Source organism: Oryctolagus cuniculus, chromosome 2 (genome assembly GCF_964237555.1).
Source record: "Oryctolagus cuniculus chromosome 2, mOryCun1.1, whole genome shotgun sequence".
In the NCBI taxonomy this organism is placed as follows: Eukaryota; Metazoa; Chordata; class Mammalia; order Lagomorpha; family Leporidae; genus Oryctolagus; species Oryctolagus cuniculus.
In genome coordinates this window covers 129,258,574-129,276,712 of record NC_091433.1, presented here as the reverse complement: position 1 = coordinate 129,276,712, position 18,139 = coordinate 129,258,574, and the positions used below count along the sequence as shown (strand labels likewise).

Genomic DNA, 18,139 nt, shown 5'->3' with positions numbered 1-18,139 from the left:
CTAAAGAGACAGCTGGACTTCAGTACAATAAGTGAGGGACTTCAACACTCATTAATGAATGAACAGATTATCCAGATAGAAAGCCAACAAAGAAATATCAGAGTGGAGCCACATTAGAGATCAAATGGATCTGACATTTACAGAAATTTCACCCAATAGGTACAGAATACACATTCTTCTCAGCACATGAACATTTTCTAGGATAATTCAATAGTAGGCCACAAATCAAGTCTCAGTACATTTAAAAAATAGAAACATACCATGTTGTCTTCTCAGACCACAAAGGAAAAAACTAGAAGTCAATCATAATAATAATAATAGAAAATTGACAAGTACACGAAACTTGAACATGTTGTTGAATGACCAGTAGATCACTGATGAAATTAAAAAGGAAACTGAAAATTTCATGAAATAGCTGAAAATGAAAATACAGCTTATCAAAATTGTGGGAGATGCTGGCACTGTGTTGTAGCACGTTAAATCTTTTTTTTTTTTTTTTTTTTTTGACAGGCAGAGTGGACAGTGAGAGAGAGAGACAGAGAGAAAGGTCTTCCTTTGCCATTGGTTCACCCTCCAATGGCTGCCGTGGCCGGCGTGCTGCGGCCAGTACACCGCGCTGATCCAATGGCAGGAGCCAGGTACTTATCCTGGAGTCAATGGAGTGCAGAGCCCAAGCACTTGGGCCATCCTCCACTGCACTCCCTGGCCACAGCAGAGAGCTGGCCTGGAAGAGGGGCAACCGGGACAGAATCCGGCGCCCCGACCGGGACTAGAACCCGGTGTGCCGGCGCTGCAAGGCGGAGGATTAGCCTAGTGAGCCGCGGCGCCGGCCCCAGCACGTTAAATCTTTATCTGGGATGCCAGCATCCCGTGTCAGATCACCAGACTGAGTCCCAGCAGCTCTGCTTCCAATCTAGCTCCCTGCTAAAGTGCTTGGGAAAGCTGGGGAAGATAGTCCAAGTATTTGGGCCACCTGCCACCCACATGGAAAATAAACTATCTAATGATACATCTCATTGACACAGAAAAACACAAACCAAACCAAACTCCAAAATTAGCAGGAGGCAAGAAATAGTAAGAATAAGAGAGGAAATAAATGAAATTGAAACAAAAAAATAAGACAAAAGGTCAACAAAATGAAAAAATTTTTTAAAAATAATAAATCAAAATAGACAACCTTAAGGCAGACTGACAAAGGAAAAAATGGAAGTCAAATAAAAAATTAGAGATGGGAAGTGGAAGTATGCTGTGGTGCAATGTGATATCACTGTCTGCGATGCCAGCATCGTATATCAGAGTGCCAGTTCAGGTCCTGAGTCCCAGCTGCTCCACTTCTGATCCAGCTCCCTGATAATGCACCTGGAACGCAGTGGGAGTTGGCTCAAGGGATTGGGCCCCTACCATCCTTATGGGAGACCAGATGAAGTTCCAGTTTCCAGCTTTGGTCTGGTCCAGCCACAGCCATTATGGCCATTGGACAGAGTGAACCAGTGGATGGAAACTCTGTTTCTCTCTTCCTCTATGTCAAGTAAATAAACGAATCAACAATCCCTTTTAAAAAATGAACTTAGAGGTAAAACAGGAGACACTATAACTGCAATATATTCTGCAATATAACATATTGCAGAAATACAAAAGATCATAAGAAACTATTATGAACAACTAACTATACACTAACAAATTATAAAACCTTGAAGAAATGGCTAAATTTCTGACCAATATTAAATCAAGAAGGTATGAAATTAGAAACAGACTCATAACAAGTAATGAGATTAAAGTAGTATTTAAAAGTCTCCCATCGGGGCTGGCACTGTGGCATAGTGGTCTAAGCCTCTGAATTCTTTATTTTTTAAAAGGTTAATTTAAAGATTTTTTTAAAAGTGTCTTTCAAATAAATAGAATAAATCTTTTTTTTTAAAAAAAGAATTCAGTTTTAAAGCCATCAAACCTGGACTTTTCATTGATGGGAGACCTGTAAGATTTATTTCTTTATTTACTTGAAAGGCAGAGTTACAGAGAGGTAGAGGCAGAGAGAGAGAAAAGTCTTCCATCCACTGGTTCACTACCCAAATGAACTGATCTGAAACCAGGAGCATCTTCTGGGTCTCCCATGCAGTGCAGGGGCCCAAGGACTTGGGCCATCCTGTACTGCTTTCCCAGGCCATAACAGAGAGCTGGATCGGAAGTGGAGTAGCCAGTACACAAATTGACACAAACTGGCAACCATAGGGGATGCCAGCGCTTCAGGCTGGGGCTTTAACATGCTGCGCCACAGCACCAGCCCCTTTACAACTGAATTCTACAAAACATTTTGAGAGGGATGAATTCCAATACTCCTCAGTCTATTAAAAAATATTGAAAAGGATGGAACGCTGCCAAAATCTTGAGGCCAGCATCACTCTATCAAAACCAAACCAAAGGCACAACACAAAAAGAAAATTACAGACCGATAACTTTAATGAACATAGATGCAGAAATTCTCAACAAAATATTAGCTACCCAAATCCTTGCTACGTCAAGAGCACCATACATCACGATCGATTTATCCCTGATTGTAAGGGTGGCTCAACGTTTGCAAATCAATAAATGTCTTCAGTCACTTCAACAGAATGAAGAACAATACCATATGATTGTCTCCCTAGATGCAGAGAAAACATCTGATAAGATTCAATGTCCTTTCATGATAAGAAAAAAAAAGTGACAGCTAAGTATAGAAGGAACACACCTCAACGTTGTAAAGGCTATATAAAACAAACCAGCAGCCATTATTGTGCTGAATGGCCTGGACAAGACAGAGGGGTGCACTCTTACCTGTTACTGGATAGCTATTGGAAGTGGTAGCAAGGGCAATTTTGGAAGAGAAAGAAAGGGCATCGAAAGTGGAAAGGAGGAGCCGGCGCCGTGGCTCAATAGGCTAATCCTCCACCTTGCGGCGCCGGCACACCGGGTTCTAGTCCCGGTTGGGGCGCCGGATTCTGTCCCGGTTGCCCCTCTTCCAGGCCAGCTCTCTGCTATGGCCAGGGAGTGCAGTGGAGGATGGCCCAGGTGCTTGGGCCCTGCACCCCATGGGAGACCAGGAAAAGCACCTGGCTCCTGGCTCCTGCCAGGATCAGCGCGGTGCGCCGGCTGCAGCGGCGGCCATTGGAGGGTGAACCAACGGCAAAGGAAGACCTTTCTCTCTCTGTCTCTCTCTCTCTCACTGTCCACTCTGCCTGTCAAAAAAAAAAAAAAAAAAAAAAAGAAAGTGGAAAGGAGGAAATCAAAATATTGATGTTTGTAGGTGGCATGATGTTGTACATGGAAAAAACTGGACATTCTACCCAACCAGAAAGCTGTTAGAACTGAGAAACTAATTCGGTAAAGTCACAGGGCTCAAAATCAACGTACAAAATCAGTAGCATTTTCATATGCCAATACTGGTCTTACCAAAAGAGCAATCACCTCCCACCTACTCACAGGGGGACGCTGAGGCCAGGAGAGTCTGAGATGCTCCAGTTTGGAGGCAGAAGAGGTGAGGCCTGGGCTGGGGCCCGCTTGGGCCAGGAGCTGGGGAGCAGAGGGCACAAGACTGCTGTTGACAGTTTTTACGCTGGGGTTAAACTCTGCAGCTCCCACTGCCCTCGGCACAGCAGCAGCTCCGTCCCCCGTGAAACTCCTCCACATCGCCATCGTCTCTAACCTCTCAGAGTGTCAGCGCGCTAGAAATGCCTCCTTGTGCTCCCTGTTGGAGGTGAAATTGACCCAACATAAACACCCATTCTCACTGGTTCATTTGGTGGCAATTGGTACAGTCACAACACTGGGTGATGGCCGCCTTTATCAGCCCCAGCCATTGTTACCAACTAGAGGGTGGGGCCTCAAGGACCCCTTGCTTCCCATTCCCTTGACACACACCCCCAGCAAACCCACGCTGCTCCTGATCCCCTCCTTGGAAAGAGCACATTTTGGTCTCAGACTTCAAGACGCAAACTCTTAGCTGCCACATGAAATGCCTCTGTCTGGGGGTCCAGTATAGCTCCTTGGTCCCCTAATCCACCACCAGGACCAGTGGTGGTCCTCCGCCCGGATCACAGAGATGTACTCACTGAGCACCTCAGCTTCAAGAAAACTCCACTCACTGCACTGAATATGGACTTGGCCCAGGACTTGAGTGGGGCTGCTCAGGGTGAACTAGCCCCTCCCCATGGCTGTTAGAACTCAGATGCATCTTGGTGGTGCCAGCAGAGGGCGATGTAACCTCAGCTTCCGACTCGCCTCCAGAGACTAGGACAACTCCACCTCCCTGCAGCGTTGGGGAGGAACCCCATGGAGAATGCTCAGGGCAGATCTTTGGTAAGGCCAGGATTCCTGTGCTTGAGGATTTGCAACCCGCTTAGGCGCACTGTGCAGCCACAGGTTTGGGGTCCACATTGGGAGTCCCAAAGGAGTGAGCAGCAGTGGCCACCAGGGCACAGGGGGAAGGGCAACCCCCGGCTCAGAAGTCCTCATTTCAGGCAGCCCTGCCCCTCAGCTGAGCCCTGGAGGAGCCACACAACTGGGGTGGTCTTGCGAGGAGAGAGAACCTTGCTGGCAAAGGGGACAGCTGGAACCATTAGCCAATTTATTTATTTATAAAGTAAACTGAAACTTTCTTAAACCATGCCTAGGCCAGTCTGGTGGACACAATGGTGCTCAGCCACCCTGTCCATCACCAACCCAGGACATCTGGGCAATCTGAGACGACAGGGGCTGGACCATCGTAGCTCGGCTTCAGCTACTCTCTGCAGACCCAGGAGCTGAAGCCTGCACATCTTACCATTTGGCAGCTGATTTTTCAAAGAAAGTTGTTGTGGTACAGGAGAAATGGAACAGAAACACCCCAAGTAGAATGAATGCAGCACAGCCCCGTATGCCTCCCAGCACCACACACGTGGGACTCATACTTGCAAGAGTAAAGAGCTTTTATTGTTGATGGCACTCAAACATCAGGGTGGGCTTGTGACCACAGCAGGGTCGATGCTCTCCTGGCTCCCACACAGGCCCCCTCCCTGAGAAGAAGGCAGGCGGTAGACTAAGCGAACACTAGAAAGACCCACCAGCCTCGCACTCACGTGGAAGTAGCACTGGTGCTTGATCTCAAAGCCCATGCCCTGGTAGAGGCTCAGGGCAGCAGTCTGCACTGTGGTAGTGTCAAGCATGACCTCGCTGTAGCCCCGGGCCCGGGCAAACTGGATGACCGTCCTGACCAGGGCTTTTGCTAGCCCCTGACCCCGGTGCTCCAAAGCCACAGACAGATGGAAGAGCTGCAGCTGCTTCTCCCGCAAGGTGGGATCCTGCACAGGCAGAGCTCCCACCGTGCCCACCACCTGCCCCTCAGACTCGGCCACCCAGAAGCAGGAGCCACTCCCTCGCAGGTAGGATTTGGTGATGTCGGCCATGTCTGACTGCAGACTCAGGGCCACGTACTTCTTCCAGGGATAGGAGGCAGCAAGCCTCAGGACCACGAGGACGGCAAGGCTGGCCAGCAGAGCGAGGAGCCAGGAGCCAGAGAAAAAGAGGAGGACGAGGGGGACCCCAGGTAAGAGCAGGAGGGTTTGGGGCTGCCTCAGCAGGTGGCGGAAAGCACTGGGAATGTGCTCCTCCATCCCCTGGGAGAACAAGGCCAGGACACTTTTGCGGTCTCTCTCCTGGTATTTGCGGATGTGATAAGAAGCCATGAGAGATGTCTGTGTCTGAATGTCGATGTCCAGAGTGACAGCTGGGCGCCCCTGCACTCCTGCTACTGCCCTGGAGAAGAGAGAGGAAGCCACGTGAGTGTCCCGTGCTCCCAGGATCCTTGTACCATCTGTTCTGGCGATGTGACCTTGGCCACGGCACTCAACCTCTGTGAGGCAGCGGGCTCATCTGTACCACAGGGTACAGAATAAGATCTGAGAAGTTAACGCGCTAGCACATGTAATACTTGCACACTTGAAATCGTGTCCTCCGCCGTCATGTCTCATTTCCCTGTCATCTCCTGGCCACACTGGGCTGGACCGTGCAGCAGCCTCTGTGCCCCATGCCCTGTGGCCCCCTCCAAGCCCATGATTGCAGAAATTCTGTGTCCCAAGCACCCCTTTCAGCACAGGCTCCTCCCTGATTTGTCCATGTTTAGCCTAATGAGAGGACATCGCCTCCAACCACCAGCACGGGCCCCAGGACTCCACCCTGCTCTCAGAGCCCCAGCCTTGTCCCCCTCCCCAGCCTCTCACCTGCTCTCCAGAGCTGAGCGTGTGCAGCATGGCCTCAGACCCTCAGCCTGTCCCTGGCATCCAGGAGGGACTGTTCTGGGCCTGCCCCACCTCTGCTGGGTGGCCGCCTCATTGGCTGACACCTGGATGTTTGATAATCATCAACCATAGGGTCAAGGTGCTGGGCTGTGACAGCTCAGGGAGCCCCAGTCTAATTTTTTTTTTTCATCACCAGGAAAGGAGAAACTCCTTGGGGAAGGCTGGCCACCATTTTTCCTGCCTTTGTTGAAATGGCACCTTTGTCCCTGTACACACCTGGAGACTGCAGCACTGGCGCTGTGTTCCTTTGATGGCTGAGCAGCAGGGTCCTTCTCTCCCTACCCAAGCTTTCCCTGCTCCAGGAAAATCTACCCTTCGCAGTTCCTGCACTCAGCACCCTGCATCCAGGTCCACTCCTTCATTGCCTCATCAGCAGTTGTGCCCGGTGCCCTCCTATGCTGCAGGTGTCACTGCTGCCAGCAATGCTGACAAGCAGGAGACAGGCAGACACAGACAGGACACTCCCTCCTCCACTCAACTGCTGAGCTACAGAAGGGGGCTTCCCTTGTAACCATGAGCTCACACCAGTCCTGCCATTCTGCCCAACCTCACAGATCAGCATCCTATTCTGTGGCTGCCTGTAGCCATGGGCACAGTGGATGATTCAAGCAAGGCCTCTTGTGGCAGGTGCCATGTGAGCTCTTGGGACACCTCAGACAGGCCAGCATCTTAGGGAGCTCTCAGAAACTTTGGGGTCTGGGGTCAGGCGGGCATACCTCACAGCTGGGACAAGGGTTGGGAGGCTGGGGACAGATGGCACCAGATCCTCCAAGAGAGTGTGACAAGACATGATGCCATGACCACAGGACAAAGTGGGCCTGAGCAGGCAGAGTGAGGGGAGCTTCTCAGGCTGAGGACCCTGGGGCAGTGTTAAGACAAGACGTGTAGGGAATGATGGCTGATGTGGCCCCTCTCGGGGAGAGGAGGGCAGGGATCTGCCAGGCAAGACCCATGTCCAGCTGAGTGTGGATCTATCCCCAGAGTAATGAGAATCCCTGGATACTCTTAGAAATTGAAATAAGTAAAATATGTTATGCATGTTCCTGTTGATGGCTATATGCATGTGTGCACATGTGTTTGTTCTAAGGATATGTGTGTGTTCTGTGTGCGTGTGTGAGCTTAAAGGTATGTCTGTGGCTGTATGTGGAGAATCATGGCAGGAAGAAGGACTTGAAGCAGATATCCCCACAGGAAAATGCAGCACCAAGTGACACAAGTGCCCCCAGGTACCACAGGTTGCTCACTGCACAAGTGAGGCTGACCTAGAGGGTGCTGGGAATTAACCTGAACTTGCCCTGATTCCCGATCAATGAGCTCCAACACAGAGCCGAGTGTGTCCAAGCACAATGGCTCTAAGTCTATAGTTGCAGACATTGCTCGCCGTGTCACCCATGCATCCAAGGGCTGCTCTGCTTGAGTGGGGTGACTTTTCCTGTGTTCATAGAGGAGCCCTCAGGGTGAGGAGAGGGGCCCGAGTGGCAGCTGGTCCTCAGAGGCAGACAGGATCATGGCAGTCCCTCATAAAGATGTATTTTGAGGCTGAAATACATACAGGCATTAAAATTAGTCTCATGGGAGCAAGGATTATGAAGGAGTCAGAGATGACAGCCAGGCTTGAGGCAAGAGCACCCAAGAGGGAGATGAAGAGAGACCAGTTCTGCAAGAATTGACATTGCCCTATGGACATTAAAGCTGGAAGGCGGCAGCAGGGGCTGGGCTGGAAGGTGGAGGCTGCCGACCCTGATCTTTGGCCTCTGAGGAGGCCTCAAAGTGAAATTTAACCACCACCTAAGTGGAGATGCGTCCCTGGGTGTTTGTCACATGCTTTCAGCATATCTCAGCAGTGCCCTAAAATATTTCAAAGTTATGCAAAGTTGAGCCAGGAGGCCTGAGAAACAGAGCTCCAGGCTGCAGGTGCTGGTGAAAGCCTGGGACAAATACCATATGTTCTCCCTGATCGGTGACAACTGACTGAACACCAAAAAGGAAACCTGTTGAAGTGAAATCGACACTATGAGAAACGGTGACTTGATCAGCATAGCCCTGACTGTTAATGAACAACTTAATACATTATCCCTCTTAGTAGTTTTTTTTGTCTGTTCTACTTAATATGACTAGTTTAATTCTGTAATTAATACACAGTTATTCTTAAGTGTTGAAATTTAACTGAAATGTGATCCCTGTTAAACATAAGAGTGGGAATAAGAGAGGGAAGAGATGTACAATTTGGGACATGCTCAAGCTGACTTGCCCCAAATGGTAGAGTTAGAAACATACCAGAGGACTCCAATTTAATCCCATCAAGGTGGCATGTACCAATGCCATCTCACTAGTCCAAGTGATCAATTTCAGTTCACAATTGACCATAATGAAAGGACTAAGAGTCAAAGGGAGCACATAAACAAGTCTAGTACCTGCTAATACTAACCGATAGAATAAATAAAGGGGAGAGTGACCCAACATAGGAAGCGAGATACTCAGCAGACTCATAGAATGGCAGATGTCCTAAACAGCACTCTGGCCTCAGAATCAGCCCTAAAGGCATTGCGATCTGGCTGAAAAGCCCATGAGAGTATTTCAGGCATGGAAAGCCAAGACACTCTGGCAAAAAAAAAAAAAAAAAAAAAAAGACTAAATGAAAGATCTCTGTGAATGAGATCCCAGTGGAAAGAACAGGTCTTCAAAGAAGGAGGTACCTTTCTCTGAAGGGAGGAGAGAACCTCCACTTTGACTATGACCTTGTCTAAACAAGATAAGAGTCGGAGAACTCAAGGGGCTTCCATAGCCTTGGAAACTCATGACTGCTGCATAGGGAGATTACTGATGCCATAAACAGGAGTGTCAATTTGTGAAGTCAACAACAGGAGTCACTGTGCACTTACTCCTCATGTAGGATCTCTGTCCTTAATGTGCTGTACATTGAGACTTAATGCTATAACGAGTACTCAAACAGTATATTTCACTTTGTGTTTCTATGGGGGTGAAAACTGTTGAAATCTTTACTTAATGTATACTAAACTGATCTTCTGTAAAAAAAAAAAAAAAAAAAAAAAAGAAATTATCAATTCCCAACTGACTCTCACTGGGATTAAACATGACAATAGGTCTGATCTGATTTCATCATCATTTTAAAAACCATCTATTATTTTTCACTTTATGTTTCTGTGTGGGAGCAAACTGTTGAAATCTTTACTTAATGTATGCTAAACTGATCTTCTGTATATAAAGAGAATCGAAAATGAATCCTCATGTGAATGGAAGGGGAGAGGGAGTGGGAAAGGGGAGGGATGCGGGTGGGAGGGACGTTATGGGGGGGAAGCCATAGTAATCCATAAGCCGTACTTTGGAAATTTATATTCATTAAATAAATGTTAAAAAAAATTAAAAAGAAGGTAAAGACAGGAAAGAATCCTAAAGAAAGTGAGAGAAAAAATCAAGTTATGTAAAATATAACCCAATAGACTTCTCATCAAAATTCTTGCAGTCGAGAGTGGGATGATATATCCAAAGTCTCGATAGAGAAAGGCTCCCACCAAGAACATCGTGTCGAGTGAAGCTCTTTCCGAAGTAAAGGAGAAATGAAAAAACAGACGTAGCTGTTTGCTGCCTACAGAAATGCTCTTCACTTGTAAAGATATGCATATACTGAAAGTAAAGAGTTGGAAAAGGATATACCATGCAAATGGAAGCCAAAACAGGGAGGAGTAGCTATACTCATATCAGGTGAAACAGAATTGAATTAAAAAACTGTTTAAAAGGACATTATACATTGATTAGAGGGCTGATTCAGAATAAGATACAATAATCATAAATATCCATGAACTCAAAACCACCCGGATCCATAAGGAAATATTATAGGCCTAAAGAGACAGCTGGACTTCAGTACAATAAGTGAGGGACTTCAACACTCATTAATGAATGAACAGATTATCCAGATAGAAAGCCAACAAAGAAATATCAGAGTGGAGCCACATTAGAGATCAAATGGATCTGACATTTACAGAAATTTCACCCAATAGGTACAGAATACACATTCTTCTCAGCACATGAACATTTTCTAGGATAATTCAATAGTAGGCCACAAATCAAGTCTCAGTACATTTAAAAAATAGAAACATACCATGTTGTCTTCTCAGACCACAAAGGAAAAAACTAGAAGTCAATCATAATAATAATAATAGAAAATTGACAAGTACACGAAACTTGAACATGTTGTTGAATGACCAGTAGATCACTGATGAAATTAAAAAGGAAACTGAAAATTTCATGAAATAGCTGAAAATGAAAATACAGCTTATCAAAATTGTGGGAGATGCTGGCACCGTGTTTATCTGGGATGCCAGCATCCCGTGTCAGATCACCAGACCGAGTCCCAGCAGCTCTGCTTCCAATCCAGCTCCCTGCTAAAGTGCTTGGGAAAGCTGGGGAAGATAGTCCAAGTATTTGGGCCACCTGCCACCCACATGGAAAATAAACTATCTAATGATACATCTCATTGACATAGAAAAACACAAACCAAACCAAACTCCAAAATTAGCAGGAGGCAAGAAATAGTAAGAATAAGAGAGGAAATAAATGAAATTGAAACAAAAAATAAGACAAAAGGTCAACAAAATGAAAAAATTTTTTAAAAATAATAAATCAAAATAGACAACCTTAAGGCAGACTGACAAAGAAAAAAATGGAAGTCAAATAAAAAATTAGAGATGGGAAGTATGCTGTGGTGCAATGTGATATCACTGTCTGCGATGCCAGCATCGTATATCAGAGTGCCAGTTCAGGTCCTGAGTCCCAGCTGCTCCACTTCTGATCCAGCTCCCTGATAATGCACCTGGAACACAGTGGGAGTTGGCTCAAGGGATTGGGCCCCTACCATCCTTATGGGAGACCAGATGAAGTTCCAGTTTCCAGCTTTGGTCTGGTCCAGCCACAGCCATTATGGCCATTGGACAGAGTGAACCAGTGGATGGAAACTCTGTTTCTCTCTTCCTCTATGTCAAGTAAATAAACGAATCAACAATCCCTTTTAAAAAATGAACTTAGAGGTAAAACAGGAGACACTATAACTGATAACGCAGAAATACAAAAGAGCATAAGAAACTGTTATGAACAACTAACTATACGCTAACAAATTATAAAACCTTGAAGAAATGGCTAAATTCCTGACCAATATTAAATCAAGAAGGTATGAAATTAGAAACAGACTCATAACAAGTAATGAGATTAAAGTAGTATTTAAAAGTCTCCCATTGGGGCTGGCACTGTGGCATAGTGGTCTAAGCCTCTGAATTCTTTATTTTTTAAAAGGTTAATTTAAAGATTTTTTTAAAAGTGTCTTTCAAATAAATAGAATAAATCTTTTTTTTTAAAAAAAGAATTCAGTTTTAAAGCCATCAAACCTGGACTTTTCATTGATGGGAGACCTGTAAGATTTATTTCTTTATTTACTTGAAAGGCAGAGTTACAGAGAGGTAGAGGCAGAGAGAGAAAAGTCTTCCATCCACTGGTTCACTACCCAAATGAACTGATCTGAAACCAGGAGCATCTTCTGGGTCTCCCATGCAGTGCAGGGGCCCAAGGACTTGGGCCATCCTGTACTGCTTTCCCAGGCCATAGCAGAGAGCTGGATCGGAAGTGGAGTAGCCAGTACACAAATTGACACAAACTGGCAACCATAGGGGATGCCAGCGCTTCAGGCTGGGGCTTTAACATGCTGCGCCACAGCACAGCCCCTTTACAACTGAATTCTACAAAACATTTTGAGAGGGATGAATTCCAATACTCCTCAGTCTATTAAAAAATATTGAAAAGGATGGAACGCTGCCAAAATCTTGAGGCCAGCATCACTCTATCAAAACCAAACCAAAGGCACAACACAAAAAGAAAATTACAGACCGATAACTTTAATGAACATAGATGCAGAAATTCTCAACAAAATATTAGCTACCCAAATCCTTGCTACGTCAAGAGCACCATACATCACGATCGATTTATCCCTGATTGTAAGGGTGGCTCAACGTTTGCAAATCAATAAATGTCTTCAGTCACTTCAACAGAATGAAGAACAATACCATATGATTGTCTCCCTAGATGCAGAGAAAACATCTGATAAGATTCAATGTCCTTTCATGATAAGAAAAAAAAAGTGACAGCTAAGTATAGAAGGAACACACCTCAACGTTGTAAAGGCTATATAAAACAAACCAGCAGCCATTATTGTGCTGAATGGCCTGGACAAGACAGAGGGGTGCACTCTTACCTGTTACTGGATAGCTATTGGAAGTGGTAGCAAGGGCAATTTTGGAAGAGAAAGAAAGGGCATCGAAAGTGGAAAGGAGGAAATCAAAATATTGATGTTTGTAGGTGGCATGATGTTGTACATGGAAAAAACTGGACATTCTACCCAACCAGAAAGCTGTTAGAACTGAGAAACTAATTCGGTAAAGTCACAGGGCTCAAAATCAACGTACAAAATCAGTAGCATTTTCATATGCCAATACTGGTCTTACCAAAAGAGCAATCACCTCCCACCTACTCACAGGGGGACGCTGAGGCCAGGAGAGTCTGAGATGCTCCAGTTTGGAGGCAGAAGAGGTGAGGCCTGGGCTGGGGCCCGCTTGGGCCAGGAGCTGGGGAGCAGAGGGCACAAGACTGCTGTTGACAGGGTTAAACTCGGCAGCTCCCACTGCCCTCAGCACAGCAGCAGCTCCGTCCCCCAAGAAACTCCTCCACATCGCCATCGTCTCTAACCTCTCAGAGTGTCAGCGTGCTAGAAATGCCTCCTTGTGCTCCCTGTTGGAGGTGGAATTGACCCAACATAAACACCCATTCTCACTGGTTCATTTGGTGGCAATTGGTACAGTCACAACACTGGGTGATGGCCGCCTTTATCAGCCCCAGCCATTGTTACCAACTAGAGGGTGGGGCCTCAAGGACCCCTTGCTTCCCATTCCCTTGACACACACCCCCAGCAAACCCACGCTGCTCCTGATCCCCTCCTTGGAAAGAGCACATTTTGGTCTCAGACTTCAAGACGCAAACTCTTAGCTGCCACATGAAATGCCTCTGTCTGGGGGTCCAGTATAGCTCCTTGGTCCCCTAATCCACCACCAGGACCAGTGGTGGTCCTCCGCCCGGATCACAGAGATGTACTCACTGAGCACCTCAGCTTCAAGAAAACTCCACTCACTGCACTGAATATGGACTTGGCCCAGGACTTGAGTGGGGCTGCTCAGGGTGAGCTAGCCCCTCCCCATAGCTGTTAGAACTCAGATGCGTCTTGGTGGTGCCAGCAGAAGGCGATGTAACCTCAGCTTCCGACTCGCCTCCAGAGACTAGGACAACTCCACCTCCCTGCAGCGTTGGGGAGGAACCCCATGGAGAATGCTCAGGGCAGATCTTTGGTAAGGCCAGGATTCCTGTGCTTGAGGATTTGCAACCCGCTTAGGCGCACTGTGCAGCCACAGGTTTGGGGTCCACATTGGGAGTCCCAAAGGAGTGAGCAGCAGTGGCCACCAGGGCACAGGGGGAAGGGCAACCCCCGGCTCAGAAGTCCTCACTTCAGGCAGCCCTGCCCCTCAGCTGAGCCCTGGAGGAGCCACACAACTGGGGTGGTCTTGCGAGGAGAGAGAACCTTGCTGGCAAAGGGGACAGCTGGAACCATTAGCCAATTTATTTATTTATAAAGTAAACTGAAACTTTCTTAAACCATGCCTAGGCCAGTCTGGTGGACACAATGGTGCTCAGCCACCCTGTCCATCACCAACCCAGGACATCTGGGCAATCTGAGACGACAGGGGCTGGACCATCGTAGCTCGGCTTCAGCTACTCTCTGCAGACCCAGGAGCTGAAGCCTGCACATCTTACCATTTGGCAGCTGATTTTTCAAAGAAAGTTGTTGTGGTACAGGAGAAATGGAACAGAAACACCCCAAGTAGAATGAATGCAGCACAGCCCCGTATGCCTCCCAGCACCACACACGTGGGACTCATACTTGCAAGAGTAAAGAGCTTTTATTGTTGATGGCACTCAAACATCAGGGTGGGCTTGTGACCACAGCAGGGTCGATGCTCTCCTGGCTCCCACACAGGCCCCCTCCCTGAGAAGAAGGCAGGCGGTAGACTAAGCGAACACTAGAAAGACCCACCAGCCTCGCACTCACGTGGAAGTAGCACTGGTGCTTGATCTCAAAGCCCATGCCCTGGTAGAGGCTCAGGGCAGCAGTCTGCACTGTGGTAGTGTCAAGCATGACCTCGCTGTAGCCCGGGCCCGGGCAAACTGGATGACCGTCCTGACCAGTGCTTTCACTAGCCCCTGATCCCGGTGCTCCAATGCCACAGACAGATGGAAGAGCTGCAGCTGCTTCTCCCGCAAGGTGGGATCCTGCACGGGCAGAGCTCCCACCATGCCCACCACCTGCCCCTCAGACTTGGCCACCCAGAAGCAGGAGCCACTCCCTCGCAGGTAGGATTTGGTGATGTCGGCCATGTCTGACTGCAGACTCAGGGCCACGTACTTCTTCCAGGGATAGGAGGCAGCAAGCCTCAGGACCACGAGGACGGCAAGGCTGGCCAGCAGTGCGAGGAGCCAGGAGCCAGAGAAAAAGAGGAGGACGAGGGGGACCCCAGGTAAGAGCAGGAGGGTTTGGGGCTGCCTCAGCAGGTGGCGGAAAGCACTGGGAATGTGCTCCTCCATCCCCTGGGAGAACAAGGCCAGGACACTTTTGCGGTCTCTCTCCTGGTATTTGCGGATGTGATAAGAAGCCATGAGAGATGTCTGTGTCTGAATGTCGATGTCCAGAGTGACAGCTGGGCGCCCCTGCACTCCTGCTACTGCCCTGGAGAAGAGAGAGGAAGCTACGTGAGTTCCCATGAGTGCCCGTGCTCCCAGGCTCCTTGTACTGGGAGTCCCTGCTCAGGTGGGTGCCATTATGCCTTAGCCAAGAAGGAGCAGACCTCCTCTGTGAGTGCTGCCCTCATTCTGCCTGTCCATGTGTGCTGGCCACATGACCTGTGCCATGGCACTCAACCTCTGTGAGGCAGCGGGCTCATCTGTACCACAGGGTAAAATAAGATCTGAGAAGTTAACGCACTAGCACATGTAACACATGGACACTTGAAGTCCGTGTCCTCCGCCGTCATGTCTCATTTCCCTGTCATCTCCTGGCCACACTGGGCTGGACCATGCAGCAGCCTCTGTGCCCCATGCCCTGTGGCCCCCTCCAAGCCCATGATTGCAGAAATCCTGTGTCCCAAGCACCCCTTTCAGCACAGGCTCCTCCCTGATTTGTCCATGTTTAGCCTAATGAGAGGACATCGCCTCCAACCACCAGCACGGGCCCCAGGACTCCACCCCACACTCAGAGCCCCAGCCTTGTCCCCCTCCCCAGCCTCTCACCTGCTCTCCAGAGCTGAGCGTGTGCAGCATGGCCTCAGACCCTCAGCCTGTCCCTGGCATCCAGGAGGGACTGTTCTGGGCCTGCCCCACCTCTGCTGGGTGGCCGCCTCATTGGCTGACACCTGGATGTTTGATAATCATCAACTTCAGGGTCAGTGAGTCCAGGTCTAGTCACTTTTTTTTTTTTTTTTTTTTTTTTTTTTGGTTTAGGACAGGGAAGCCCAGGTTCCCCACCCTTAGGGAAGGGTGGCCGCCATTCTTCCTGTGACCCTCCTTGGTCCCTGTGCACACCTGCTAAGAGCCTGGGGACTGCAGCACTCGCCCTGCGTTCTGTGGTCTGGGATCAGTGTTCATGCCCTTGGCCGAGCAACAAGGTCCTTCTGTGTGTGCCCTCTCTACCCAAGCCTATTCTAGGAGCAATGGAATCCCCGAATACTTTTTTAGTTGGGAACTGAAATGGGTAAGATGTGGTATGCATGCACACCTGTATGTGCATGTGTGCGTGTGTAGGTGTGTACTGTATGTGTGTGAAGGTACCCCTCTGGCTTAATATGGAGAATGGACATCAGGAGGCAGGAATTAAAGCAGGTAACCGTGCAGGCAAGTGCAGTATCCAAGTGACACAAGTGCCCCCAGGTACCAGTATGCAGGTTGCTCACTGCACAAGTGAGGCTGGTCAGGGAGTGTAGTGGGAACTGAACTTGATTTTCCCCTGATTACCAAGCAATGAACTCTGGCATGCAGCCTAGTATGTCCAAGCACAGTGGCTCTTGACTCCAAGTTGTTGTGGACATTGCTTTCCTGGACACCTGTGCATCACAGAGCTTCCCTGCTTGACTGGGATTATTTTTCTTCTCTTCACAGAGGATACTTCTGGGTGAGCAGATGGGCCAGAGTGGTGGCTGATTCTCAGAGGCAGCCAAGATTGTAACAACTTCACCTCATGGGGGTGCCTTTTGGGGAAGAAATGGCAGGGGATATGGGGCCAGACCTGTGGTGCAGAAGAAAAAGCTGAAGCCTGCTGTGTGAAAAGTCCCCACTGCTCCACTTCTGATCCAACTCCCTTGCTAATGCATCTGGGAAAGCAGCAAAGGTGGCCAAGCCCTAAGGATGCTGCACCCACGTGGGAGACCCAGATGAAACTCTTGGCTCCTGGCTTCAGCCTAGCCCAGCCCTGGTTGTTGTAGCCTCTTTAGGACTGAAACAGCAGATGGAAGATCTCTCTCTTGCTCTCTGTCTCTCCTTCTCTCTGTGTGTGACTCTGACTTTCAAATAAATAAATCAAAACAAAACAAAACAAAAACAAAAACAAAAAAAAAACAGAAGAAGAAAGAAATGGCAAAAGATAAAATCAAGACTGTTTTGTGGACACCAACACTGGCAGGCAACAGCAGGGGCTGGGCCAGAGGGTAGAGGCTGTCGACCCTGATCTTTGGCCTCTGAGGAGGCCTCAAAGTGAAATTTAACCACCACCTAAGTGGTGATGAGTCCCTGGGTGTTTGTCACATGTTTATAGCATATCTCAGCAGTGCCCTAAAATATTTCAAAGTTATGCAAAGTTGAGCCAGGAGGCCTGAGAAACAGAGCTCCAGGCTGCAGGTGCTGGTGAAAGCCTGGCTAAATTAACCTGCAGGGATCCAACGCTCACAGCCATGGGCAATCTTTTTTTTTTTTTTTTTTTTTTAACAGGATGGCCGACTAGAGAGGCCCTTCACTCACCTCAGCCACAGAAAAACGCCAGAACACAAGGAAGAATCGAGTTCCAGGAGACAGACTGAGGGCAAACGTCAGGAGCGAAGCCACGAGAACCCCCGACAGCACAGACTGGACCGCCAGCGCCAGAGCAGAAAGCCCCTGCAGCTTGCGCGCCAGCGCCAGGCCCGGCCGCCATCTTGCTGGGAAGGTGAGTGGAAAGCGCGGGACCCCAGGAGTCCAGGACAGCACAAACTCGCCCTGTGGAGGGCGGCGGGGGTCTCGGGCGTTTCCCTTTGGCTTCTTGGGGCACCACGCCAGCCACAGCCCATAAATGCCTCCATCTCCAAGGACCAGCCCGAGGCCGCCTCACTTAGTGTCTCTTAGCGCGCACGTCTGGGTGGCCAGGAAGTGGTCCTTGCGTGCACTGTGGGAACTGGAGGTGGGTCCTTCTGTGCTGGCAGCTCAGTGACTGTTGCTGTGGATGCTGCTACCCTGGGGTGACTCGCACTCACCTCTGGTATCTGCAGAGCTGCATCTGCTCTCCTTTGCTTCTGGCTGGTAGCTGCCAGTCCATATTCCCAGGCATAACTGATTCTCACCTTAGGAGACCTGGGTGAGGCCCCACTGCCTCCCTATAGTTCCAGGACTGGGACTGTTCAGACTGTATTCCTCATAGTCACCAGAATCTGCTTTGTAAGACCCAGGGAAGATGGTGCCTTTCTTCTTCTGCTCCAGACCCA

At 48.6% G+C, this 18,139-nt stretch overlaps 2 protein-coding genes and 1 long non-coding RNA gene across 3 annotated transcripts; 1 reads left to right on the top strand and 2 right to left on the bottom strand.

The window, feature by feature from the left end:
- Positions 1–4,922: 4,922 nt before the first annotated feature.
- LOC138848581 (putative N-acetyltransferase 8B) lies at positions 4,923–5,696 on the bottom strand. The gene has a single exon (XM_070068919.1). The coding sequence runs from the start codon at positions 5,694–5,696 to the stop codon at positions 4,965–4,967; it is 732 nt and encodes a 243-aa protein (XP_069925020.1). The 3' UTR covers positions 4,923–4,964.
- A 66-nt stretch (positions 5,697–5,762) lies between these two features.
- On the top strand, positions 5,763–9,465 carry LOC138848586 (uncharacterized). The gene is made up of 2 exons (XR_011386526.1): positions 5,763–5,895; positions 6,445–9,465. It is a non-coding gene; the product is annotated as an uncharacterized lncRNA (long non-coding RNA).
- Positions 9,466–14,301: 4,836 nt separating this feature from the next.
- Positions 14,302–15,856, bottom strand: LOC100352648 (putative N-acetyltransferase 8B). The gene is given in 3 exon segments (XM_017340665.3): positions 14,302–14,576; positions 14,579–15,144; positions 15,705–15,856. Coding segments are annotated over 2 exon segments (729 nt in total). The 5' UTR covers positions 15,075–15,144; positions 15,705–15,856; the 3' UTR covers positions 14,302–14,343.
- Between the last annotated feature and the right edge of the window lie 2,283 nt (positions 15,857–18,139).